This window comes from Protopterus annectens, chromosome 5.part0 (assembly GCF_019279795.1).
Source record: "Protopterus annectens isolate FY-2018-M chromosome 5.part0, PAN1.0, whole genome shotgun sequence".
In the NCBI taxonomy this organism is placed as follows: domain Eukaryota; kingdom Metazoa; phylum Chordata; order Ceratodontiformes; family Protopteridae; genus Protopterus; species Protopterus annectens.
Genome location: NC_056735.1, coordinates 1204081898 through 1204101651, shown reverse-complemented (window position 1 = coordinate 1204101651; position 19754 = coordinate 1204081898). Strand labels below are relative to the sequence as shown.

Below are 19754 nucleotides of genomic sequence, written 5' to 3'. Positions count from 1 at the left end.
ATCAACTATATTTGAAGTACTGAACATTATAAAAGAGATAAAATAACCGGAAGAGATATCTTTAAAATGGGGAAAGAGCAAATGATATAGAAATAAATGCAAATTGTGGGAACGATACATGCAGATGATGTTCTGGAAGAGGAAGGGGAGGAGTGAGGTTTAAAGGGAGGCAGGAATTCAGCAATTTACGTAATGCTGGACTGATGACAGTTATAAGAAAAGAAAAGATATATGATGATCTTTCTCACAGGCTATGTGCTGTGGTATAGGCTTGGACAATGGTCTCAAATGCTTTTGATTCCACCTACACACTGCTCCTTGTGATTCCACAATGTATGATCCCATCCCCAATGTATGCTATAGTACATGCAAATGGAAAACAATGTTAACATGGTTTGCTTTCTTTTCTGATAATATATGTTTACCAATGTCTTAAGTGATAATTTAGTAAAGGTGTTACATATCTTGTATAAAGGCAGTTAATAGTGGATAATGGGACTTGAAGACACTGTGCTGAATAGAGACAGTGGTGATAAATGAGCCTGGGGAGTCTAAGCCCTGTAGTTGACCAGTTTAAGTATAATGTGAGGGCGAATGCTGAAAGCTTCTACCCAGGATAGCAGAGCATACTCTCTTTACTCCCCTGGGAACAGTTTGCATTTTGTGAATTGAAAATGAGTTAAACTTCTGTGCACTTTTGCTTTTTTTTGGGGTTGTTTTTTTTTTGTTTTTGTTTTTTATTGTAACCTTCTGAGTACCATTCACTTGACTCATAAGTCCATCCCTCTGGTGCTAGCTGAGACCTTTTCTTTATATTTGATGGCTGGGTGTGCCAACATTCCTCACATATTTGGTTGAGAGGGTGGGATTTAAAATTCAACCATATCTCCTGCCTCCTGTCATCACATACTTGGGTGGCATTGGTAGGAATCAAACCCCAATCTGTTCCCCTGTCCATCATATATTTGATGGTAGAGGTGGGACTGGGACTGAGATTTAAATCCCATCTGTTACTCGTCTCTCTCTAACATAGATGACAAGCAGGCCAGGTATTTCATTTAGATGCTTTAATACATAGAAACTCATCAGGATGGATAGCAGCATCATAAAATACAAACTAACTAGTTAACAGACAGACCTTACATACATACATACGTGCTTACATCTCAACAGCTTACTACAAAATGGCAGTCTAGCTTGCAAGTGCTCAATATTTACACTCATGCAAGCCCTTGGATAGGTTCTTAAAGGTACATACAAACACAATGATTTACATCCTCCCTCTTAAAAAGATTGCCCTTTGTAAAAACAACATCAGAGTTAGACATGCATTACTACAGACATTAGAAACAAAACACAATGTTCATGTCCAAGTTACTTCATATCTGTTACAGAGTCTAGAGAGGAAACCATATCTTGCAACATAACAGTCTGGACGAAATTTAGCAACGGGGGCAGTCTGCGGTGGACAACTCTTATCAGGAACTTCTGGATTCGTCACAGGAATGGGAATTCCTCTGGAACTTCCTCAAAAATTGGAACACCGGACAACTCACTCTTAGATAAAGAGTCTTTCTCACAGGCTATGTACTGTGGTATAGGCTCGGACACTGGTTTCAAATGCTTTCGATTCCACCTAAAGTCTGCTCCTTGTGATTCCTCAATGTATGATCTTGGCTCTGGGCAAACATTCTTCAAAACACCAATCCGATCATAACCTTTTGATGTTTGCATCCTTACCATTTCTTCTCGTAATGGACTGAGCCATTTGCTGGTTTTATCGTAGTAGGACTTCTGGGTTAGGGGTTTCAACAGATTGGCTTTCACTGACCTGTTGTTCTTAACACATGGAACCAACAATTGACTACTGACTGGTAATGTGGTTCTGGTTTGTCTTGACAGAAGTCTCTCTGAGCAGGTGAACCAAGATTTTTATCATTAGGAACATTTCTGAGATTCAGGAAAACATCACTATTATCTTGTTTTGATTTCTCTAGTAACCGTGTTGCACTTTGAACCGCACATTTTACCAAACCACTTGACTGCAGGTACTCTGTGGCTACTTATGACATGAGTTAAGTCCCATTCTTCAGCAAATCTTTTGATCTGTTGGCTTGTAAACTGCATGCCATTGTCAGAAATAAGTTTGTGCTAGCTAGGATGCACTGCAAAATGACGCTTCATCTTAGTAATGACAGTTAATAAACCAAATAACGTCGGCGTCCCACTAGAGAAACAGCGTTCCTGCTAAAAAATAAAGTAAATCAGCAAACCAGTCTCATGCAGGAACGCTTGAGCTTAAGTACATAACAAACGTTAAATATCCAGCAAACGTTAAATTGATAGAAGGTCATGACAATGTTCTTACTACTAGTAATATAGTTAATATTGACAATTTTAATATGGATAATGTTGAAATACCATCAACAAACATTGGAATGGCCAATAGTATGAATGAGACCACTAATAATGTGAATCTATATCCTACTGTGGTACAGACAAAAGGTAGGAATAGTGAAAATAATTCAAACATGAATGTAATGAGTATGGTTAATTCCATTAATACTAAGAATGGAAATACAACAGTTGTAAAGAAAAAAGTAGTCTCTACTGATAATGGGAAGGATAGGGACATGAGTACTTTTTTACGTGATGTCCCTTTCCCAATACAGTCCCCCCGGCTCAGAGGAAGATCACGATCTATGAGCAGGGGGAGACAGAAAAGGAAAATAGTAGAGACAGATCAGGTAGGACCCACGTTGAAAAAGATGTGGGCGAGAAAAGGGATTCCATAGTAATGAATTTATCACATAAGAAACTTAGTCTCTATGAGGAACAAGTATTAAGTAAGGGCTTGTCATTTATACCTAGCAGAATGAGTGAATATACAGATTCTGTTATTGACATTAAGATGTTCGTAAGAAATGTACAACTAAAACTTGACTTTGGACGAACCGATAAAGATAGAGTAATAAATGCTTTCAAACCAGTAAGCACTTATATCCCTGCACTGCACCCAGTGCTTGACACATTTTCTAGGTTGGTAGAGAATGACTTACATACACATTATTCTGAGTGGAAATTGAGAAAACATAATAATAGCAATTTAACATTTTTGCAAAGAAAAGCTTTACAGGATTTGAAAAATGACAATACCATCATAATAGTACCAGCAGATAAAGGTGGACCAATTGTGGTCATGGATTCTGAACATTACTCTAATAATATGAAGCCAATGCTTAATAGTGATGGATTTTATACAAAATTAGATATCAACGAAGTGATGACCAAAATATTTAGGGTGTATGACACCATCGATGATTTATTTATTAGCAGTTTAATTAAGAAAGATTTCTATAAGTTTCTTAAAGTAGATCATCCCTTGATCCCTATTTTGAAAGGCCTTCCTAAAGTTCATAAAGGTCTGGACAACCCCCCAATGCGACCTATAGTTTCAGGTCGAGGGTGGCTGACGGAACCTTTTTCATTATTTGTTGAACATCATTTAAGAACAGTGGTAGAAGATAACAGTAATATTCTGAAGGATAGCAAACATTTCTTACTTGATTTATATGACTATTTATCCAACAGTGAAGATGATAATGAATACTTTTTGGTTACTTTTGACGTGAAAAGTTTATTCACAGTTATACCCAATACAGTAGGTATAGATAGTGTCCAAAGTTATTTAAGGAAGTACACTGACATGAATATTCAGTTTATAGAACTATTGGCTTTGTTCTTAGAAATAATTTTAGAGAATAATGTCTTTCTCTTTGAGGATGATATGTACATACAAAATGGGCACTTCATGTGCCAATAGCTACGCCAACATAGTAATGGCAGAATGGGAAAGAGAGAGCCTGTTCCCTTCTACCTCCTTTAAACAAAATGTTACATTCTATAAGAGGTTTGTGGATGACCTCTTTTTGGTGTGGAAGGGAAGTGAGACTGCATTACTAGAATTTGAGCAAGACATCAATAAATTAACTGATTTTCTGCATTTTACTATGAATTATTCTAAGGAATATATTTCCTTTTTAGATGTAAACATCATGAAGCTAACAAATGGAATCATTAACACTTCAGTACATAGAAAGATGTGCTTTAGAAATACTTTATTGCACAGAAGCAGCATGCACCCTAAACACATTTTTGATAATGTTATCAAGGGTCAAATTATGAGGGCCTCCAGGCTTAACCCTACAGAAACTGGGTTTACTAATGAGATAGAAGGATTGAAATCTAGACTATTAGATAGATCATACAAAGAAAGAAATGTTGAAAGAACAATACAAGAAGTCTATGGTATGAGGAACACGAAAGCACACCCATATTTTTCCAGTAGAATAAATGTAGAGACTAATGTGAGTTTAAAAGACAAGGAAATAGAACCTAATGACGTTTTGGTAAGTCTACCAATATTTTTCACCAGGGATGTCACAGACATCAAAATTATTATAGAAAAACATTGGCATTTGTTAGGATTAGAAAATGAAATCAGTACATTAGTTGGTGAGAAACCTAAGTTTAGTTATAAGAATAAATGTAACTTAAAAAGAATATTGTGCCATAAAGATCGAAATGTACATCAAACACACCTTACCAATACGACCCCTTGTCGTGGTTGCAATCAGTGTGGTTTTATTAACACAGATACGACTTTCAAGTCACCAGTGTCAGGAAAAACTTTTACTTTCTATACTGGTACTACATGCAGGACAGAAAATGTGATATATTTAGCTCAGTGCTGTTCCTGCACAGCGTTTTACATTGGTAAAACGAATAGACAGTTTAGAGAAAGGATAAGGGAACACGATTATTGCATTAGGACAGGGGATGAGCGAAATGCCCTAGCCAAACATCATAAGGTAAAAGGTAGTACACATAAATTTAGTTTTTTTGTTATACAGATTGTAAATAGAACTCCAAGGGGAGGGGATTTAGAAAACTACACTTTGGAACAAGAAACCAGATGGATCATCAGATGTAAGGCTGATTGTCCACCTGGTCTTAATGACAAAGTAAGTTTACATCCATTTTTAAAGAAAAAAAGACTAGGAAGGACTTAATTATTGAACTATGAGACTTGTATTCATACACATGTTTTTATGTACCTTGACTATCTTATATAGAACTTCCCTGGATGATAAGTAAAATATTCATTTTTTATATTTTTGGTACATGTGAATACTTCTCACACATATATATAATATAATACAAAAAACTTTTTAAGTATATGAAATGAATTATTTATACATGCAAAATTGTTTTTATTAAGAATTATTTATACATAATGATGACTTGCACATAATTAAGTTTTTAATATACATTTATTTTACTTATTTAATATATTTATTAGATAAATAAAATATTCTTGTTATTATGAGTTTAATATGTTGATTTTAAACTATATTGAATGTTAGTGATGCATAGGTTTAAAACAGGAGTTTGGCACCATCTGGTGGATGAATAATGTATAATGTTTGTATGGGCACAATATAAAAATTCAATGAATAAATAAAATTTTTAATATGAGTAATTCAAATATACTAATACTTAGTAACATTTTCAATTAAGCTATCTCATGCACAAGAGACTATGTATATAAATTGTACTACAACTTGAAATTATTTTAATTGCATTAATTAATTGAACTGTTTGAATTTTAATTACTATGACTATATAAGGACTGTCCCTTTTTTGTGGTTTGTACAGTCTGATGAAGCCCTTTTCAAGGTGAAAGCGCTAACTGACTCTAATAAAGAACGTTCCTGGATGTTTAAATTGATGTACTGGTGCTATCATTATATCACCTGATTTCGCTGGATATTTAACGTTTGCTGGATATTTAACGTTTGTTATGTACTTAAGCTCAAGCGTTCCTGCATGAGACTGGTTTGCTGATTTAGTAATGACAGTACTGGATGCTAGATTAGGAAGTAGGTCAATCTCGAACCAATTGGAGTAAGGGTCTACTAACACCAAATAATGTTGACCATTCCACTTGAAAATGTGATGAAAAGATGAAGATTCACATGTTTTTTTGATATAGGTGTAGCTAAATTGAGAACTTAAGCTGTACCACTGATTCACATGTTTTTTGATATTACTTGTCCATGTTGCTAGGATTTCTGTTCCTATTACAGTTTACTGTTGTGGGCAACATTGCTATGTAATATCTCATTGCTCAGGTACAGATATCTGTATTTCTGTGTTCTCTGCCCTTTAGATTTAGCGACTGCACAATATTAATGTTGTTTGTATTTTGTCCTTGCTTTCTGTTTATTTTGCTATAATGACTGTTTTCGCCCTATTTTATAGCCTGATGTGCCTGAAGCACTCTTCAGTATGACTATACAACTTTTACTTTGTGCCCTCTGCAACTTAATCCGCATCTGCTATATGTCCATGTTATCTGGCAATTGTGCCCTTTAAGCAATTCCTGTAACCGCATATAATACCTGTGTCGCAGGAACTTAAATAGTGTGTCGCTGACATTAGTTCCTAGGATTATACGCTGCTCCATTAAACTAGGGACTAAACTGTGTTCCAGTCACATCCTGAGGCGCCCAACTCCGAGCGCTAAGACAGAAGTTAGTAGAATACTATTAGCGACCATTACTCTGATTGTTAAAACTGCTGATAAACTAGTTAGACATTAGCTTCATGTTAAACGCTTACACAGCGGATAAATCTGTTAGCCACCAAGCTTAGCCGCCTATTACACGTTTCAGTTTTTTTATATTCAGTGAGACATTAGCTTGCTAGCGAAACTGTAAATTAGTTACAGATTCGATGAGCTAGTTAGACTTTAGCTTCTTACACTGCTGATAAATGTGTTAGACATTAAGCTTAGCCGCCTAATACTGCTGGGCAGCTCTTATTAACCTTTACCCTAGCAAAAAAATGGAATGCTCTACCCTCCTACCTGAGAACCTGTAACAACCTTAATAACTTCAAATCTCAACTTTATTCCTACCTCTACCTAAATTGGAAATGCAACTGTACCCTTCCACCCATTCCTCTCAAACGCTCCTCCTCTTTCTCTCCTGGCTAACCATCTTACCTTACTAACCTCACTCTCAATTGCAAATTCGTAATCTTAACTAAATGTAAAATCTAGCTATTCTGTTATTCTCTTATTTGCCTTACGAACTGAATGCAATTGTACTGAATGTTTATTTCTTTCTTGATGACAAAATTCAATGTCAGTAATCTAAGCCATCTTTGTAAATTGTTTATGTTAAAAACTTTGTTTTGCGGAGCTTTTCTCCTCGGGCCTCCACTGAAAATGGGCCCCACAGCCCAGTGGACCTCCCTGGTTATCAAACTGGAATAAATAAATAAATATCCGTGGCTACTGTCGACCATGGTAGTTCAGGAATCTGATTTAGCTGAAGTGGTTCTTTCTGCTGATGTGGCTTTGTACTATTACACTTTGAACAAGAAGAAAGTGTTCTGTCAATGTCCTGTGACATAGACAGCCAAAATACTATATATATATATATATATATATATATATATATATATATATATATACATATATATATTCTGATGTCATCTAAGCTTTTCTTATGAGCTACCACCATGTAAGATACCCACTCAGCTGGTGTTTCAACTGGACAAATCAAACCTTGTCCACCCTTTTTATCTAGCTCGGCTTTAACTCTGTCCTGCATGGCTATTGGGACTTTGCGTGCTGGCCTGATAACTGGACTGACCTCTGGGTCTAACGTCATGGAGTAAACAACTGGAAGTTTGCCTAGTTTGTCTTTGAAAAGATCAGCAAAAGTGGAAAAAATATATTGGGTGAGATTAGAGTAGTGGTATTTTAAGCTAACATGAGGGACTTCCTTATTAAATGAAAGCAGTCCCATTTTCAAACCGTCATTGAGCTCTAATAATGACTGGATATGCCTTTTGACCACACAAAATAACAAGTCGTAGCTTCTTCCAGCAGAGTAACATGAAAGCATTACTGAGCCTTGGGTTTGAATTTCTTCACCTCCATAGGCAACAAGCTTCGCACACCTTGACAAATCAAGCCTTTCACCACGACACACTCTAGCAAATGTTTCTGCTAACATAACATTGCACTTGGAACCTGTATCAATGTTGAGCTCTATGGGTTTGCCATTTATCCGAACAGTGCAAAATACTTCATTCTTTGCCCTTAACTTCACACCATCAATATAGAGTAGGATTGCATCTCTCTAACTGATCAACTCTTTTCTTAAAATGTTCCCTTTTAATAAAATAATCTGGCCCTTTTGATTTACAAAACCTTTTGAAATTATTCCATTTATTGCATTAGTGGCATTGCTGACCAAAAGCTATAAACATTTTTCCCTTTTAGATTCATGACTTCCACCGCAATTACGACAGTTGGCAATGAAACTAGGTTGGGGGGGGCCCATGCTATAGTTTTCTGACTCACTCTTATGTTTCACTGAGCCTGTGCGAACTCTGGAATTTGCTAAAAAGCTCTGAGGTTTACCAGCAAGTGCTGCAGGGGCTACAGTTTCTGCCATGTGCTTGGGCCTGTTTCTTTTAATAATGTGCTACATACTATCAAACAAGAGCTTTGTCACTGTGCCCTCTAGAGCTGTTCTCATTCGTAAGCATATTTGTATGTTTTTCTGTGGGCTGATATATCTGACAAATCTCAATAGCCTTACTCAAAGTTAAACCACTGTCACAAAGCAAAATCTTTCTCACAGCATCATCTTTAATACCAAACACAAGTCTGTCTTTTATCAACTCATCCCTTAAATTACCAAATCTGCACATTTTAGCTTTGTTTCTCAAGTCAGTTATATATGCTGCAAAAGTTTCACCAGCATTTTGATCCCTTGTATAAAAAACAAGTGCCTTTCCACTGTAACATTTGTCTGGGGGTTACATATTTCTCTAAATTTATGTTTTAAGCACTCTGAGTCCTCCTTTGACTCAGCTTATATAACAATTTGACGGTTTTCCCCTTCTCCGGTATAGACAGCAGGTGTGCATACACAAATGAACATTCCATTTCTAAGGCTTCTGACCCAGCTAAATTAAGTAGAATAAATGTCTTTGTACGGTCATCTTTATCAGAAAATGCAGCCTGTATGAAAATATCATACTCTTGCTCAAACACTCTCCAGTTCTCAGCAATATTACTGTCAAACACAAGTGCACTGGGTTTCAAAATCCATCTGCCATCCTCACAACATATGCACAAACACACTGAAAATATGCCCCTTGTAATTATGTACAAACTGTTCTGTGCGCTTGTAACCATTCAAATGCACAATAAACACTTCAAAATACTGTACTTTGAAAAATATATTCTGTAAAAGCTGCATTCTGTGAAACATGACCTGTAATGGCTGCACTTTTGCGAAATAGCTTTAATGCAACACTACATAAACATGCTAACACTTTATACACTTCAGATAACTCAGATATATGAAAAATATATGCTTTGCGAAAATGTGATAATTTCCCCTTATTTTATTAGTTTTATACAATTCGGACTTTTATTTCAAACATTTTCTGTAGTAATCTGAATATTTTATCAATACTGTACATATCGGTTTATGCAAATATAATTTAGAATGCTCTGTACGCCTCGTTTCATATTTTATGAAAAAGAAATAGTGCTGAGCAAGTTTTAATATCTGAAATTCATTTCTGTCCTGTTTTGCGAAGTATGCACATTTTAGGGATGATTCACTCTTGTATATTCCACCAGTTCCAAGCAAGTGCCTTAAGTCGATTTAGCCATGTCGCCTCTAACTTCATGCCCTTTAGACATGCCGCTTCTGATACCATGTTGCTGGTCTCTAACTCAGATGACAAGCAGGCGGGGTATTTTGTTTAGATGCTTTAATACATAGAACCACAACAAGATGGATAGCAGTATCACAAAATATGAACAAACTAGTTAACGGACAGACCTTACATATATACATTTATTTATTTATTTATTTTACATTTGTTGACCGGGCTAGTCTAGCTGGATACATGTCCATTTTTCAGTAGAGGCCTGGGGAGAAAAGCTCCAGGAAAGACATACAAAAAGAAATATAAATGTCATAATAGATAAAATTAAAAAATACAAAAGTCATAACAGATCAAACTAAAAACTACAATTGTAATAAAAACTATTTTTTTTTTTTTTTTTTTTTTTGTGCTTACATCTCAACAGCTTACGACAAATGGCAGTTTGCATATGCTCAGTATTTACACACTTGTGCAAGCCCTTGGATAGCTTCTTAAAGGTACATGCATGCACACTGATCTACATCATCTGTGCCATCTTACTGCTCATACTGTTAACAGCAGTCAGACTATTGTGCATATAACTCACTATGCATAAAGCATCAGAAATTCTACCATTCTGCTACTGTCTAACATAAAAGGGATAGGAAGTCATCAAACAAACAAAGAAGGAAATTCTGTGCACCAAGAATTAACAGTAACATCCAAAAATCCACACCATCAATAGCAAGCACTTCACCCTCCCAGCTAAAAAAAACAGTAAACTCAGCATGTTGTTCTCAAGCCCAATGTCTCACAGAATATTCTTTATAATCCAGGCTAAAGCACACTGTCTAAAGACCAGACGGCACGTATTATCCCAAAAGTCAGATTGTTGTTCACAAAATGATAAGTGTATTGCAAAGTCGAACACACTTATGTGAATGCAGTAGTGCATTCGCATAAGTGTGTTTGACAAAATGTATGGACATCGCGGTACAGTGAGGCGTGGAAATTCATCCATTTCCCCACTATAGCGCGATCTCTGACTTGGAATAAACAGTTAGTAGAGGGTGGGGGCACATGATATGTTGTAAAGGAGTTTCATTTACATGAGCTCCTATACAGATATCATGTGATGTTTTCGAAGACAATGTCGACTCTACTGAGTTGACACTGTAACAGGGTAGAGTTTCCGGTTTCGATGGTTTACTTTGAAATTGCGAATGGCAATTGTTTTGCCTTTCGCAATTTTGATAGTAAGCCTATACATACACACACACATATATATATATATATATATATATATATATATATATATATATATATAGACACACACACACACACACACACACTCTGTATATGCATATACACACACACACACAGATATATATAGATATGTGTGTATATTTACACATCTATATGGATAGATACACACATACATATACAGGAGTTTTAAGCTTTTCTCATCACTTTAGCACTACCTACAACTGATGTTTTTTTTTCTTCACTTTGCTTTTTTTCTTTCCCAGTGAGACAAATGGGTCACAGCAAATAAAATAAGCGAATTCACAATCAAGTTAAGATTTATGCAACTAACCCCCAACAGTATTGATAACAGGGTGCACAACTCCAGATACCATTTCCATGGCAAAAACCATCAAACCTCATGAATTTATTCCTTACCTCATCTCTGTGAGTTACGTAAACAGCTTCATTTGCAGAGGTACCAAATACACATGCTTGTCGGATATCTGCAATTTTCTGAGATGACAATAAGGTGAATAGTGGCCATTTTCCCAGGTCTACCATGATGCCCCACTCTGAATCCAAACAAGGGCCCAAGCTTTCAACTTTCCCAACAATATCTAAGAAAAATGTAAATAATTTTATGGTCAAAAAACATTTTTATGCGGTCATTAAGTCCTGCACAATTCAAACCTCTCTGTAGCACAATAACTATTTGTTACTAATTTTATGTTTTTTGTCTAACCCTGATTGGGGCAAGCCCTCTAATACAGTCTTGCTTTCTTAGAAAACCAATTTTTACCCATAAAATGATGTGGGGCACAGCTAATTGGATAAACTCACCTTTGACTCTTGTCACATCACATTTCCTGTCACTTACAGTGGAAGGACTATTGATAAATACTGTGGTGTCACAGACTGGTTCATAGGTAGGTACTAGGCTATCGGCCCAAGGGTCTACGTAAGCCTAGCCAGCAAGGTTTCATAGCTTACGCCACCCAAGAAAGTTATTTTCCTGTGTCACTGTCCAGCAGAGACACAGAAGTGATCCCCGGGATGTATTTCCTATTTCCCATCCACTCATCAAGATTTTATTTGAAGAGTGCTAATGAAAAACTTTGGAATAAGCTACCCATCTATGTCAAGCAGAGTACAGGAAGTCTCTGGGACAGGAATCCTGTTTATTGTGGTGACAAGGTTTAGGTCCCTAGAATGTGTAGCTCAGGGGGATTGGGATTTCTTTAGGTGTAGCATGTCCAACAGATCTGGGTTTGACATAGCTTTATACATTAGGCAGAGATCACCTCGGAGTAGGCAATATGCTACGCAGTAAAGCTGGAGTTTTTTTGAGGCGGTCAGTGTAGGGCATTTGTTTGAGGCCAGTAATCCTCTTTGTGAGGTACTTCTGTGGCCTTTCCAGCTGATGCAGATGTCTTGTGAGGTACATTCCAAAAGGGGCGTTGTACTCTATAATGGGTCTAATAAGTGATGAGTAGAGAAGAACAATGACCTCTTTTTTCCTGGATGAGAACCCTTTTATGATGAGGTGCGCCACGTAGAAGGACTTCCTGACTACTGTGGAGATGTAACTATCAAAGGAGAGAGTACTGTCCACCTGGGTCCCAAGGTCTCTTATCACGCATTCGGTGTTAAGTAGATTGCTGCCTATGTGGTAGTTCATGGGTACAGAGTTTTTACCAAAGGGGATGACACTGCACTTTTTGGCATTGAGCTTGAGGCCATGGCTCTGACACCAGGCATCTGTCTCAGTGAGGCCCTTCTCTAGGATATCCACATCATTTGGGGACTGGACTATTGCTCCTAGTTTGCAGTCATCTGCTTACTTTGTTAGCCAGAGGCCTTCTGTGTTAGCCTGTACTTCAGAGAAGTAGATACCAAACAGGAGAGATCCCAGGATGGAACCCTGTGGTACTCCACTTATCACTGCTTTGAGGGCACATATGGAGTCTGCAACTTTTACAGTGTGGGTTCTGTCAGTGAGCCAGTTGGCAACCCATCTTGTGTCGTAGGGATTTATACCTAGTTTAGTGAGTTTAGCTATAATTACAGAATGGGGGATGGTGTCGAAAGCCTTGGCGAGGTCAAGATAGGCTGTGTGAACCACCTTACCCTCATCCACGGCTTTGGTGACTGCCTCAAAGAAGTCGATCAGGTTCAGGAGGCATGATCTGCCTTTCACAAACCCGAACTGGGAGGAATCCAGAGTTTGGAGGTTACCAATGTCTTTGTTTATGAGTTCCAGGATGATACGTTCCATGGCCTTACAGACCAGACTCGTTAGGCTAATAGGTCGATAGTTCCCGGGATCAGTGGCGGCCCTCCTTTGTGGAGTGGGATAACTGTTGCTGTGCATCATTCAGTGGGCACAAAGCCTGATGTGAGGCTATTATTGAACATGGTGCTTAAGTGGGGAGCCAGTTCGTTCTGAAGTTCATGTAAAACGCAGCCTGGGATGTTGTCCAGTCCCATGGATGCTGTGTTTTTGGCTTTAGACAGTGCAGCTTTTACCTGCTTAGTTGTGATTACAGGAACTCTGCATTCTTCCTGTATAGATATGGGCCCTTTAGGGAGTGTGAGGGAGGTAAAGTTAGCTCTGAACCTATCTGCCAGGATGTTGGCAATATCAGTTGGTTCTGTAATTTTTGTGCCTTTGTGCTTTAACTCAGAGCAGATCTGGGTATTGCCATCTAGATACTTGACATAGCTATAGAATGCTTTGTGGTTATCCTTGGATTTAGTGGCAGTTTTGTTTTCATAGCTAGCTTTGGAGAATCTTATAAGGGATCTCAGCTTCTTACTGAGGCTGACCAGGGAGCTCCCTCCTCCACTCATGGGATTTTACATTCTTTTGCAACAGTTTCTTCCTTCTGTTGTACAGTGACTTTTACAGATTTTCCAGTACTTATCTGAGAAAGTGTTTGGTGAAGTGTGAACAAACACCTATCAACAGTTTATTTCTATTGTTTTTCCACTTTATCAATTTTACATTCAACTACTGTGCAATACATTACTTTTCTAAGTTTGAATCTGTTGTGTTCACTATCTACTGAATGAAAATAAGAAGCGGCTGTGAATGAAAATGATCCATCTGACAAGTCTACCTACCTGGTTAACAAACAAAAAAATAAAAGTTAATCATTTCATACAAACCTTTATATGATCATCAATTGCATTTGTGTGCCTTTTTAAAACAATAAATACTTCAGTAACAATAATCAATCCATTACTTTCTATAACCATTCCATTCTTTTGCACAAATTCCCACACATTTATTTTATATACTACTATGAAGAAACATACAGCATTCAGAATTATGCACAACACAGTTGCAAGTGCCATGTCTCTATATCTACGTGGGGCAATTTGTACTTTGGCAAGCAATAACTTTTGGAATTCTGTTAATCCAATGAAAGTGAGTGTAATCCAGCTATTCCATGAAGTTGTGCCTCCTTCATTCAAGGCTGTGCACAATTTGTAGACTCAGCTTTTAAAAAGTAACTCACCTTAGCCATTCTGCACTTCACCACTGCAGTATTCAAACTGCACACACACAAAAATGCACCTGGGTATCATGGAGAACTATCCTCCTCTCCATAAAGAAATGCTGGGATGGCTAATGGGACTAAACCATTTGATAATGTTTGTTATCATAATCTCCCAACAATTAACTGGGCAGCAAGTAAATGTCATCCCAGTTATAGCTCTCTGTTCTCACCATCTACAAAACACACACAAACACACATATAATGCGCAATCAAACATGAGGCATATACAAACCTCTTCAAAAACACTAATGAAATGGCTGAAGCCCAAAGCAAGTGATGCCCTTTTTTCTAAAACACCATTATCCATTGAAACCAGTGTACTGTGTTTTTAGATACACATACACAACTGAAATCCGACATTAAACACTTCAACAACATGCAACTTCCACACAACATATCATATGCTCACAGGCTCACATTTGTCATATTCCCACATCAAGTTAGAGTGAGAAATTTATCAAATTACAGAAATTATAAGATACTGTTCACATTAAGAATATTTTGTAATGTCCAGTGACATGACCTCTGTATGTCAATGTTAACTATATACTGAAAATTAATTTAGAAAAAACAAACCCATCCAGCTACTACTGGCTGTTATGATCAACAGTTAGGGTACAGTTTATAATGTGTGTTGGACTATGCAAATATTTTGTATCAATGCTCTCTTTACCTCTGTGGTGCTTATTCCATCTCTCCTTTAACAGTAACCAAATACATCTACTATTACAAGGCTGTTACCACACACACATACACAAAGGGAGAAAGTTACACACTAGGTGGCCAAGTGGTATTGTGTGTCGTATTTTTACAAGTAGTCGAATGTAGTGATAAGCAAATGCCATTTAAGAGTGGATGCAGGTAAGCATTAGGTTAAGGCTTAAGTAAGGGAAAGGAATAGATTTAGGGCTAAGTAAGGGAATATATTAGTAATGTGTAAGTATAGATGGGTTAGGGCTAGTGGTAAGGTTTAGGTAAGGGGGACAGAATTAGTGATGTGTTGGTAAGTGTGGCATGTGTCTAAACCTGCCTTGTTTACTGCTACTATTACAGATAAGGTTCTTCTAAGGTTAGGTGAAGGGTTAGCAGGTATTAGTAAGGTACTGCACCACTTTACTGATACCTGCTAACCCAATTTCTAACCCTGCTCATTTCCTTATGGAAAAAAATATTACCATAACATTATCACTAATCAGATAAATTTTGTCTATTAGAGATTATTCGCTTTTTCTTGTAACATCAGAAAAGGAAAGTGTTTCCCTTTGTGATCTTTTTGTTTTTTTGGTACATTTGCTTTTCATGGAATGTGTGTTTCAAAATGTAGGCATCACTAAGGACTAAGTTGATGTTTTGACATTTCAAATACTTGTCTGCAGTCTGTATAGACATACATGTATTCATGTACAGTGGATATAAAATGTGTACACACCCCTGTTAAAATAACAGGTTTTTGTGATATAAAAAACAAAACCACAATAAATAATTTAAAAACTTTTCCAACCTTTAATGTGACCTATAACCTGTAAAATTAATTGATAAACAAACAAATCTGTTAGGGGCAAAATCTAAAAAATAAAAAATGTATTATAATCTGGTTGCATTAAGTGTGCACACCCTTAAACTCATACTTTGTTGACGCACCTTTTGATTTAATTATAGCATTCAGTCTTCTTGGGTACACACCTACCATATGACACAATTTTTGCTGATTACGGATCGATGAATGATTAGTTGTTCACCGGAATGCCATTTCAGCCGGTGAACTAGTCTATACACACACACACATACATATACATATATATATATATATATATATATATATATATATATATATATATATATAAAAAATATTGATACACATATATACATGGCTACACACATATACACACACACATTATTACATATATACATATTATACCTTTAATCATATTGGAATAGGAGTCAGTCATACTTAACCCTATTCAGTTTACCATCATACAGTGCTGCAAGTTATATTAGATGAAGCACATTTACAGTACTTGCAATGCTCTTGGCTCAGTAGTGATGTATCACTAGCTAGTTATATTCATTCTTTCATGGAAAGGATGGCACATTACCTGACAAAGGAAACAAGTTAGGCGATGTCATTCACTGGAACAGCTAGACAATTCCCAGCATGATCCTGACTAGTTGCTATTATGATTACAGCAGCATAATACTTAATGGTTATAACATGACTGGCTGTCACACATTTTCTTTTTATATACAGCAAATCACATGTACTTACTGTATCACAGTTAAGCTGATAAACTAATGGATGTGAATAGCCGCTGATAATAATTATATAAAGTGTCGATATTGATTACGTAATAGCAACATAGAATGGAAATACAGCACATAAGCTCTAGCTTGTTAGCTACCAATAGGAGTATATATGCAGAACAAAGATGAAAGATGAGACCTAGACTACTGTAACTTGGCCAACAGCCTATAGCATACTTTTATGATCCCGGCTCAGCTGAACTAGCAATAAACTATACATTAAAGCATAAAAATAATGCATGTCATGTAAACTTGAGTTAGTCTTATCCCATTGGCCTCCTAAGCCAGGAATTGAGGGTTCAAGTCCCATCTGGGTGATATAATCTTGATACAAATGGAGCTTTTTTGCCAGGTGTAGTGGCGTGCACTCCTAATCCTAGTTACTGAAGAGGCAGAGGTTGTTGGATCGAATTACATGGTGTAATATTCCAAAAAACAAAAAAGTTGAACCTACAGAAATCTGATGAAGTTCTATTAAGGGTGAAAACTCTAGTACTTTGAGGTTTTACCTGAGACTGGCTACAGTTCACTGTTCTTTTTTTCCCCCCTGATTTTAAGGAGGTTCAACCTCATGAAGTATCAGTTTTTCATGTGTTTCAATGTTTTTCCTTAAGGGCAGGACCCACCTAAACCCCTAGGGCTGGAAAACTATTACATCCTTCTACACACACACACACACACACACACACACACATATATATATATACATACATATATATATATATATATATATATATATATATATACACATACATAAATACATACACAGACACCCCAACTCATCCACCCACCCATATATACACACAGACACAGTACACTGGGGAACCACACGGTAATATCCACCACTGCATGCACCCATACAGCGATACAGCAATGGTTAATGAGGACCAAACCACTTTTCTCTAATGTGGCTGTCACCCAACAGCAATGGCAGCTGACCAATTAGACTGGTAACTGTTGACTAGCACAACAAGGGTATCAAGCAGGTATTACTCCATTTGTCTCTGTAGTTTTCCAATGAACATACAAAAATGTACACACAATATACCAGTAAATCATGCAGCACTGCTCACCTCTGTACAAAACAATGATTCAGTAGCTATTATTGGGGTCCACAGATTTTGAGAGATCTCAATTCTGGACTCCCCACTAGCTGTTGCAGCAGACCCATGGCTCTGATACTAGGAAAACAAGCAGGTATCATTCCAGCTGTGGTCAACAGTCCTCCATTACACTATCCACGCAAGACACATACACAAATACACTTACACAGAGTACCAAGTAACCACAGGACAATGCCCACTTCTCCAAAAAGCAAGTATGATTAACATGGACCAAACCTGGTACACAGACACTTGCTAGCCATTACCTTTCTGAAAAATCAGATAACAGTCTAGAAATGCTGCATAATTGTGCAGTACGTTCTGTGCAACACACATATACACACCTTCTGTACAACCCTCCAACAATATCTTCTACACCACCCCACACAAATACATATATACATACCTTCTGCATTAAGCATGAACAACTTCTATAACCTTGAAACATGTACATATAACAACACATACAAACACAAAGGACATACGATGGCTCACAAGACCTGCCCTCATGTACACCAAACAGTGATGCAAAGGGTAATGGGGAACATATTCTGTGAATGATATCTGCGCTAATCCCAGCCCCCCACCCCCGTACTTGCTGCAGCAAACCTACTGCAGTGATACTGGGCCGATATCCCCTGGCCATCTAACTACAGTGCGACAGTCACTCCGTAGTTTACCATTTTACTGTTTGTATAACACACATAAACACATACACACTATGCAGATTACATTTCTGTACATCAGTACAGACACCTTCAGCACTACCTCCACTATCACACGTGCAGACACTTTGTATACCACCCACAGACACAAACCGACTGCTTAACTATCAGAAGTGGCTATACATCACACACACCACTCATCCACAGGGGGAGAAAGAGAAAAAAAGTGGGAAAGAAAAGGATACTGTAGGGAGGCATACACATTTATCAAAACTTGCTGAGACAGATTTTAAGAAATTAAAAAATCCACAGAAGCCAGTGTCACTGTTTGACACAGTAGCAAGACTGACTTTAATACTGCCTTTTCTACCTATCAAAGATTTATGTTTCGCCTATAAGCATTCAAGACAGATGCCTACAGAAGCCTGGGTGTGCACTGTTTTGCTTGGTGAGAAGCTGGATGTGAACTGAGTCATTTAACAGTTGTTAATGCCTAACAAAACATTGAGTCTTGCGAATCAGTTTCCATATGGCTAAGAGTACATCAAAGAACCTGTAATTAGAGTATATGGGAGTATGTCATCAGCAATAATGACTCGATAGTGAGACACACTGATGTCCCACTCACTAGGTTGAATAAGGAGAAAGTAACAATCAGCTGCCTGTGAGGTGCCAGGTTTCGCCACATAACGCACACACTCAGGTCCCTCAACAAGAGGTACAAATAGGACTCTGTCATTGTACAAGTGGGTGTGAATGACCTGAGACGTACCTCCCTGGACTACATGAAAAGAGACATGGAGGAGCTCACAGACTATGTAGCCCAGGCAGGTATGATCCTAGCCCTGAGCAGCCTCCTACCATCACCCAGAATGATAGCACAGCACAAGCAGAAAATGATTGATTTCAACAATTGGCTAAGTTTCCGGTGTCATTCTAAGGGGATCCAGTATCTGTCTGCACGGGATGACATGATTGACAGACCTCGATGCTTTGCCAGAGATGGCCTGCATCTGTCGCCCCTGGGCTTCCACATACTGGCCAAGGCTCTTCCCACCCCTATAGTGCCTTTTTTAGGTGGTGTTCCAAAGACCAAATCACCACCGTAACAGCTACAAACAAATGCA

At 37.5% G+C, this 19754-nt stretch overlaps 1 protein-coding gene across 3 annotated transcripts in view; it reads right to left on the bottom strand.

Moving 5' to 3' along the window:
• RCBTB1 (RCC1 and BTB domain containing protein 1) overlaps positions 1-19754 on the bottom strand; it is a 2478854-nt gene that overhangs the window by 2185843 nt on the left and 273257 nt on the right. For all 3 annotated transcript variants that reach the window (XM_044071068.1, XM_044071070.1, XM_044071069.1), the window contains one exon: positions 11431-11612. In XM_044071068.1, the coding sequence (XP_043927003.1) occupies positions 11431-11556 (126 nt within the window). In that variant the 5' untranslated portion in view covers positions 11557-11612. The remainder of the gene's footprint in view (positions 1-11430; positions 11613-19754) is intronic.